General features: G+C 41.4%; 1 protein-coding gene across 2 annotated transcripts; it reads left to right on the top strand.

Annotated features, from left to right (window-relative positions):
- Positions 1–1,334: 1,334 nt before the first annotated feature.
- LOC135248869 (transcription factor Sox-10-like) lies at positions 1,335–9,220 on the top strand. 2 transcript variants are annotated; one of them, XM_064323883.1, is made up of 4 exons: positions 1,335–1,541; positions 5,721–6,531; positions 7,852–8,114; positions 8,321–9,220. In XM_064323883.1, the coding sequence occupies exons 2-4, from the start codon at positions 6,104–6,106 to the stop codon at positions 9,082–9,084; spliced, it is 1,455 nt and encodes a 484-aa protein (XP_064179953.1). In that variant the 5' UTR covers positions 1,335–1,541; positions 5,721–6,103; the 3' UTR covers positions 9,085–9,220. The 2 variants fall into 2 exon arrangements, with proteins under 2 accessions (XP_064179953.1, XP_064179954.1); XM_064323884.1 differs by having other exon boundaries at positions 1,337–1,541; positions 7,852–8,006.
- The last annotated feature ends 573 nt before the right edge of the window (positions 9,221–9,793 follow it).

The following is a 9,793-nucleotide window of genomic DNA, read 5'->3' as shown; positions in this document are numbered from 1 at the left end:
TGATCGAATCGCCATTTTCTGCAGTTAAAAAAAAAAATTATTTCATTTTTTTATGCATGCTTCCGATTGGCCCATAAAGTTTGTGTACAACACTTTTGAACTATTTTTGTGAGCGATTCGGCTTTAAGTCAACACATCCGATTCACGGTACAGTAATCCCTTACATCATTAAGGAACATAAGACTCAAACAGTGGAGGTCATTGCCTTTGCTCATATTTTTTTGATGACTAAGCACATAATGTTTAAGTGGAAGAAATTATATAAAAATCTTGCTTAAATGTATTTTTCAACAGATAAATTATACTGAAATTAGATTAACCACAAAGCTCTATATGAAGAGATTTGCCAATTGCTTTTGTTACGCCAGTGAGGATGTGGGGTCTGTAACAATGTTGGTAATTGGTCTTCCTGTTTATGGACTTTTAATGACCAAGGAGTCCTGCTCCAGGCTTTTTGAAGGGCTGGTTGTAAGTCTATTTTAGGCCCACGATCTGTAATTGTAGCATTGAAATTAAAATGTCCGAGTTCTGGTGATACTCCTGGACATACACGATCGGTTTATCGGTTTATAGAAGAAAACTTTATCCAACACTAAACATTACTTATTTGCTTGTAAAAGTTCAGTGCAATGATGTACATGATGTATACATGCTAAACATGGCTGACTAACAATGTCATTAGTTCTGAAATAGCAAGACTGGAAAGTTTCTTTATTACATCATTACAATATTATAAAGGTAATTTCTCATGCTCGACTCGAAGTATCGCAGGCAAACAAATACGCAATAAAACTTATTTTAGACTGAAAATGCAGTCGTTTAAGTTTGAGTTTTACACTGATTTTGTGTTCATATACATTCATTCGTATGTTGTATTTATATGCATTTTTCAACTATATCGCTTCCTTTTTAACAAGAAAGAAATGGTCGTATAGATATCCTACATTTCAGCGTTGTGTCTCAGTGCCATTAAAATGTTGTGTGTGTGAGACTAATTATAGCTTAATCGTTTAGCTGACTATATGTTTATGTGTAATACAACTGCAGTTATTTTTCTCTTAATTATGTATACTGAATAGTTATACAAAAATCCCGCCATGGCGTTATGCATTCGAGTAGTACAGACTCTCAAATCACTTCCAAATAATTCTCCCAGTAAAATCACAGCTGTTTAATTACTTCTCCCTGTGCTGAAGGACTGACAGAAATCACCAGAGAGATCCCGCCCCCTTGATATTAAATCGGGAAAATAGTGACCAATCAACCAATCACCAAAGAGAAAGGGCGCAAGGAGCCAAGGTGGTAGTGTTGCGTCCGAGTAGACGTGCTGTTCCTTTAAGATTTTTTTTTTTCCCACAAAATACTTTTTTTTCATCCCGCACACAACGAGCTCTTTAAGTCCCGGCGTGCGACACAGAGCCGGCATTCATTAAGGGGCACAGCGAACGAGGGGGCTGGGGAGAGCGCGAGAGCGTCACTTTGGCAACTTGGGAACACACCATCTCTCGTGTTAAGCGGGCGACCTGCATTTCTCCACAGAAGTAAGCTTACAACTCCAACTCTGTCTCTCTCGCTCTCTCTTTATATCCCTCTGAGAGAATGACTCCCTTTCTCCCTTTTCCTAATAATTTTAGAACCTGTTCATTTTAAATGTAATCTTCTTTGTCAGCATTTTCATAGTTTTCATTATTATTATTATTAGGCTATTATTATTATTATTATTATTATTATTATATGTTCTGTCATTATTTCAGTTGATGTAAGACATTATTAATAGAATTATTATTATTATTGTTGTTGTTGTTAACTTTCCGATTTTTTGGTAGGTATTAGCCGACAAAAAACTTAAAAGAGGCTGTCTTGATTAGCTGTAACGATCTTCTTGGTTTTGTTGCTTCGAATAGCCTGCGTTAATTAAAATCTTTAAGAGCTTATTACATACAAATGACAACATTTCAGATAATTTACCTTGGAGCAATCAACAACTAAAATCGTTGAGTAGGCCAAAATTTTGTATACTAATGTATATAATAATGTCGGCTATAAAAATGTATGATTCTGTAAAAAAAATGATTATCTGATTATCTGCATATATTAACACAATCGTTGCGTCGTTGATATTAAACTTGCTTTGCGGGCTATATGATTTTCTTTTCATTTGCCATTTAGAGTTGAAGCGTGCCATTAGGGGACTGACACTCAAAAGGGATAGCGATTTTAACAATATACCAAAAATTCTCCGTGTTCTTGGTCTGCTAGGAGAGTTTGTTCCTCCCAGTTATTTAATTATTTAAGAGTGTAGTCCACACGGGATGTATGTATCATACAATGAACATTTGCAGTCAAAGATCTACGCTATGTTCCCAATTTAGGTATGTCTGTTTCTTTTCGTTGCTCTTGTGGTTATGCTAACGCTTTAGACAGGTGCACCTTTTGGCCTTATTCTCTGAAGGCGCAGCCGCAGGTGACCAGATAATGGGCCGTGAAGTCTATCTCGTGCTGGCCTTATCATTATCACCTCAACCTCTTCCGAAAAAAAGCAATAGCAAGCAACAGATTCGACATTAAGATAACTGTAGAATTTAGAATGTGAAATGGGCTGCCTATAGCCTATTTAATACCTATTTTATATGTTTGTTGCTTTAAACTCAACAAGAGCCGCCCTCTTTAAAATGGTCTCCTCGTGTAGGATGTAAATTGGCGTGTTCTATACATACTGTAACTATGCTGTTCAATATTGTGCTTTAGCCAGAATAGAATAAATGTTGCATTAACCAGGGCCGTGCCTAAAGCTTTGGCATCTCAAGGAAATATCAAACACTGGCAGTTTGCAAGAGTAACATAAAATATGGAGGAAATGCTATCAATACGCGTTCCAAATTGAACTTTCACATTTGTCAGGGCCAATGCTGAAACACATTTCACAGCTATAAATCACTTTCTAACAGCGTCTTAATCATCAGTTAACCTTAAAATAGTTCTAACCTTTTAGTCGCATTTCTCAGAGTCTTCTTCAAAATTAAGCAGAAAAATAATGCAAAATGGAGTAATTTGATAATATTTTTAGAACGAGATTAAAATTCGATTTTAGATAGGCTAAATGTCGTTGTCAGCTCAAGAAATGGTTTCTTTTTTATTTCTGTTTTAAATGTAGGTCTAAATACACCATTGTAAGCTTAATTTAACTTCGGAATGCATAATATGATTTTATTCAATTTAAGCAAATGCAATTTATTCGAGATTTGAAAGTAATATGAGCTAAGTGGTTGCCGAAATAAAGGAAACCATTGAAATGTTGCAGACCTATAAGAAGCGTTGTATTCAGGTGATTTATGAGATAAGTGTCTATTAAAACAACCGCATAAACATTAGCCTAATATTTTCCTCGATGAACATATTTAGAATAGACTAACGAATTAGCCCAATGGAATGCTGAAAATATAGGCTAGGCTTGTAGGCTTACGTCATGTAATTTTATATAAAGATGAATGGTTACAGGCAGTCATATTACTTATAATGAATATTTCCCCCATTGTGAGAGTCATGTAAACTGGCCGGCAATCCAAAGAGAATGATTGCTTTGTGTCGCAAATGTATTCATTGACAAGACAGAACGTGTCGAGATACAGAAGCTCTCTGTTTTCTCTCGTTGCCGGTCCAATCGATCTTACATAAGTCCATAATTTTCTTGAAAATATACTATAGATTTACTATAGAATTCAGAAAAAAACATAATTTCAAATATGTATTTCGAGATTCACGAATGATAGAGTTAATTGACACCTAATTTTCAAGCCAGCTTTGAGCTACACGTTATGAGACATGTCTAAATAAACATATCGGAGGCGTACCGACGAGTTAGGCCTAATGAAATGCAAAGATGGTGAACTTCCTCAATGCCTGCGCTTTGAAATCAATCAAAAGCTCATTTTAGATTAGTAGGCCTAGTAGCCCACAAATTCGTGAGGCGGTCAGCCAGGTACTGAATGGCTACGACTGGACTATATGGTGCCCATGCCCACGCGCGTCTGCTCGGCAACAGCAAACTTTAAGAATGGCGCATACAGGTCAACTAAAATGGCTTCCTACTAACACCGATTTACGATAGTCTCTGGCTTGTTATCAGAATCAGAATCCTTTTATTGGCCAAGTATATTTACACATACAAGGGATTTTTCTTGTTGATTGCAGCGTGCGTAAAGAAAAGGAGACTAAAAGACACTAAGAGAGACAATAAATCCGCAGAACCTTTTATATAAAAAAGTAGATATGCAGTAGAAATATTTTTTTAAATAATTAATATCACAGATTGCACAGTAGAGATTGCACTGTAATCGAGCTCTGTAATTGTTATCGACCGAAAGTAGGCGTCAACCCTTGGACCAGCGCCCCTGGGGAAGATACATTAAATGTCAATCTGAGATTCACAGGGAGATTTGACTACAGTATCAAATACACACTGAATAAGTTTTGTTACGCACACCAGCATGCCTATACATTTGTTTGGGTGTAAAACAAGTAGGAATGTGTATTTCGATTCACTCTAACAGTTTAACTGACTAACTTTTTCATGTCACTTTTATTTATACATTGAAATTGAAATTAACTAAAATTGCGCGCAAATCTTGGACAGATACGCTTTTCGTATTTTCTTACAGCATTGGCCTACTCTAGGAATAAAGCGCCATCGCTGTTGCACTAAATGTTCCAAATAATAAAGAAAAACAAAACAAGCAACCAACAATTGTTCTTTTTATTGTGTACTTTTTACGCATGTGAAATGATTTATATTAAATATAAATCATTCGTACCGTCCGGTCACTGCCATCATTATGGACAGAAGCCAATATAATGTAGCCTATTACCCTGTCCCTAAAAATAACCACCGTTCTCATGACACGCGCGCATATGCACACACCTTGAGGCGCCTTCTATTTCCAGCGCCTGCCCCTGTTTATATAAGAACTCAAAGGTATAAATCGAATCCCTGTAGTAGTGTGGTCTCGTGTTATTCCAACACTTTCCCTCCCGAGAGCTTGCAATAACTGTCAAGCTTTAAACAGAAGTTTATTAGGGGCAATGGGGAATATGTGACAGATACACATGGCCAAGCCATGGCGATAAGTAAACTGATACTTTAATTGAATAATAACATGTAGCCTACGCTAAAGGGTGTATAGCCGATCTATTTACATAGGGGATAACTATTAGGTTATTTGTAGGCTACGTTTAATAATAAGGCCTAAGGACGTCTCCGGTGATTCTGTTTCAACTACAAAGCATCGCCGTGGTTCCCCTCACGAAAAGAATCACGTGTTCAAAAACCACACGTCAAGAGTACTCAAGTGAACAACATAATCCGGTTTATAAGAGCGATAAAAGGTACGCTATATCAAGCCACATGTTCAGTTTTCCCGTGCGAAAACAGGTGACATTTGCTTTTTACATGAGAATGTTTTAACTCACACGTGAAAATGTTAAATTCAAATGTGAAATTCAGATTTTCACATGTGAAAAGGCTAATTTAATTGTTGTTGCTTTTTCATAAGGGCCAATAGACGTCTGGGGATTATTGACAACATTATTTACACTGGGTTGGTTTTCTCCACTGATCAGAAAACACTTACCCACGTGCTGCACAATACAAGTGCTGTTTTCTGCAGTATTTCTCCTTCAAAAATAACAATTTCAAACAGCTTCTTTTTGCATCTTTTTTCCAGGAAAATAATCTTTAAAAGTGCAACTATACAGAAAAGAAGAAAGCATACACATTCACTGCAGGCTGCGAAAAAAGGGGTGAGACTGGAAGAAGAAAAAACGAAGACGTTAACACGAATGGAAGTAACCCTGTCCGCGGAGAAAATCAGGAACTCCAAATAGAGACTAGAAAGACAAAACGGGGAGCGTAGAAAAACCCCCAAAGTAAGACGCGCGAATTTTTGCGTGTTTTATCTTTCTCTTATTTGATAAAGAACAAAAAAACCGTATACGTACGTTCTACGTTCTACCATCCACGACATATTTGTCGTAAGAAATAGTCCCCCCAATCAGGACGCATTTACGTTGCCGTTTTCATTCAGTTCCTCTTGTGATACAGAAGAACATGTCGGGAGAAGATCAGAGTTTGTCAGAAGTGGAGATGAGTCCTGGAGCCTCCGACGATGCTCTCTCGCTGTCGCCTGGTCACTGCTCGGGAGCAATGGGCGGGAGCGACTCACCTTTAGCCACGCCACAGCATCAGATTCCAGGTGTGGGCAGCGAGACAGGTGGAACCGCGGTTAAATCGGACGAAGAAGATGATCGTTTTACGCTTGGCATTCGTGAGGCCGTCAGCCAGGTGCTGAATGGCTACGACTGGACTCTGGTGCCCATGCCCGTGCGCGTCAACTCGGGAAGCAAGAGCAAGCCTCACGTTAAGAGGCCTATGAATGCTTTCATGGTGTGGGCGCAGGCTGCGCGCCGGAAACTGGCCGACCAGTACCCTCAACTGCACAACGCGGAACTCAGCAAAACTTTGGGCAAACTGTGGAGGTATGATTATACCGTGCGTGCTGTTAAAATTTCAACTTAAACACCTTCATATTCTCTGTCGGGGGTGTACTGTCAGGTATATTGTAGCCTACAGTTGGCCTGCTAAAACTTTACATTTGTATCGTGTATTAATGGATATACTGCTGGCAAATATATTCATTTTATACATATTCAGCTTTGTTACTCCACACACCTGCACCATTCATGTACTTACTCCATATTGCACTTGCAATTGAGACATTCATCGTCCCATGGTTAAATATAAAAATCACAACAGGTTGGCAGTATTTATTTGCATGGAAGCCTTGCGCTAATATTAAATTGGCCTATCTGCCTATGCGAATGTGTGCTGTAATGTATAATGCATGTCAAACGCAAGTTGATAATTTTTTACTGTCCTAAGTTGCCGAAGGGAGTTTCTAGAACTGTAACATTGAACTAAGGAACCTACAGCGTCCATATTGCCAATATGGCTGTATATGTTTATTTAATGATTTAATTATTTCATGGACGATATCAAGGGCAAATTTCCAGTTGTGGACAATAAAGTTCTTCCGATGTAATATTACATCGCCTATTTTCATTTTATTTTATTTTAGCTCAACTCACTTCATTTCTTGAACATTCTTACTAGAAGACAAGGGAATGAAAATTAATCCAGTTGAAAAACAATTGCTGTTTTAATGAAAAATTGGATTTTAACCATGAAGGTCATTACTGTGTTCTCAAGGTCCATACTGTTGAAAATTCAAACCCAGACAAATACTGCCGCGTCTAACATTTTTTTAAATGGTATGCGCTGCTATAGCCCATTATGATCCCTGGGGGGAGTACGTGTGCGTCATAAAACTGGGGCGGGTTTCCTCGCGCATGCAAGCTGAAAATCAAGGTTTTGACAATTCAGTTCATGTTTTATTTGCCATGTGCAAAGTTTAAAGGTGGAAACAATGCAATGAAAATATTTTTTGCGAGGTTAATGTGTCCTTTACCACAATTCTGTGGCACATTACTAGCATTCTATTTCTTTGTCATTTTGCGTTTTTTGAGCATTAGATCAAGATTTATTTGCATGAACTGCCAACTGCATTACTCTAGCATTCTTTGAGAGATTACATATATCAAAACCAAGATGTAACCCTGCGGAGAGGATCTGTATATTAGTGTTATTGGTCAAGGAAGATAATTAGCAGGACATCAGGTGGTTAGAATGAACTCCAGTTACAATTTCTTTCTCGCACACGCAATTAACTATTAGGCTTCATTTGTGTTCATTGTGAGTAAATAGTGATTTTTGCTGTGTCTCCTTCTTCTCCCTCTCAGACTCCTGAATGAGAATGACAAGAAGCCCTTCATCGAGGAAGCAGAGAGGCTGCGCAAACAGCACAAGAAGGACTACCCCGAGTACAAGTACCAGCCGCGCCGCCGCAAGAACGGGAAGCTGGCCTCCGGCTCCGAGGCCGACGCCCACTCTGAAGGTGAGGGCAGCCACAGCCAATCACAATACAAGAGCCTTCACCTGGAGCACGCCCACTCCGGGGGAGCAGGTTCTGCATTGGCCGATGGGCATCAGCCTCATTCAGCAGGTGAGCTGTGGGGTTTGAGTTAACTGAAAAACACAGCATAAGTTCCCCTCCAACATATCCCTACAGTCTCTCCTCTTTTTACTAGTTTAATCTATGGTCTATTTCTCCTTCCCTTTGTCTCTCTCTTTCCGTTCACTTTCTCTCTTAGCACTAGACTTTGGCCTGCAGCCGTCCTAATGCCTCCCTCTCTTTTTCTGTCTGTGCAGGTCAAAGCCACAGCCCCCCAACACCCCCCACCACTCCGAAGACAGAGCTGCACTCTGGGAAATCGGGAGAAGGGAAGCGGGAAGGTGGCGGAGGAGGCGGGGCCCGGGGCGGGCTGGGCTCCGTGGGGGAGGGGGCATCTGGATCGGGCGCGGGGAAACCGCACATCGACTTCGGCAACATGGACATCGGCGAGATCAGCCACGAGGTGATAGCCAACATGGAGCCCTTCGACGTGAACGAGTTCGACCAGTACCTGCCTCCCAACGGGCACCCGGGCATGGGGCAGGGCGGGGCAGGGGGCGGCGGGGCGGGGTCCTCGGCCACGCCCTACGCCTACGCCCTGGCCGCGGCCAGCGGACACTCAGCGGCCTGGCTCTCCAAGCAGCACCAGCAGCAGCACTCCTCCCTCAGCCCGGACTCCTCCAAGGCCCAGGTCAAGAGCGAGGCCTCCTCGGGGGGCCACTTCGCCGAGGCGGCCCCGGGGGGGTCCCACGTCACCTACACCCCGCTCGGCCTCCCCCACTACGGCTCGGCCTTCCCCGCGCTGGCCTCCCGGGCCCAGTTTGAGTACGGGGACCACCAGACCCCCGCGTCCTACTACGCCCACTCCGGCTCCCCCTCGGGCCTCTACTCGGCCTTCTCCTACATGGGCCCGTCCCAGAGGCCCCTCTACACCGCCATCAGCGACCCGGGCAGCGTGCCCCCGTCACACAGCCCGCCGCACTGGGAGCAGCCCGTCTACACCACCCTGTCCCGACCGTGAGGGGGGCGGGAGAGCGGGGCCACAATTTAGAGACGCAGAGGGGGGAGCGCTGCAGTGGGACGGATATGGAAGGACTGCTTCCGGTCAGTTTCGAGCTCAGCTCAGAGGGACACTGGAGGGACCATCACTGCTGAAAAATCCCTGGTTTAGGGTCGTACGTGCTTCGGTTTAGGATGCACCCGCTCTCGTTTAGTGTGCCAACACAAAGTCAGATTTAGGACCATGTTCTGGGCGAGACGTACAGTACAAATTAGACTATTGCTGATTTGTCCTCAGAAATGACTTTAAATGTACAATATTTTCAGTTATGGAAAAAGGATGAGCAAGAGTCTCATAAACAAACAAAATATTAGAAGAGAGATTCAAAGCATTTTCTTTTTTGGTCTAAACTACGGACACACTTCATTTAAGTATTATGTTGTTTGTACATACCATTTCCAAAGTCTGTATATATGTTGAAGCTGTTTGTCACACTCCAAGTCCAGATGTACACCATAGATTGAGCCAGAGGCTCAGAAGACAAACCAATGAAAGTCAGAATTGTTTCAATGAATATTCCTTTAATTGGAGCATAAAGTACCGTCATCAACATCAAACCCATGTCCGAGATCTTAAACATATTTTTAATCAGCTGTGTTGCATAAAAATGATAAAACAATAACTAATATTTTATGACTGTATGTCATCGTATGGTTTACATATCAAAACT

Source organism: Anguilla rostrata, chromosome 2 (genome assembly GCF_018555375.3).
Source record: "Anguilla rostrata isolate EN2019 chromosome 2, ASM1855537v3, whole genome shotgun sequence".
Classification (NCBI taxonomy): Eukaryota; Metazoa; Chordata; class Actinopteri; order Anguilliformes; family Anguillidae; genus Anguilla; species Anguilla rostrata.
The sequence above is the reverse complement of the archived record's forward strand: the minus strand, read 5'-3'. Positions and strand labels throughout refer to the sequence as shown.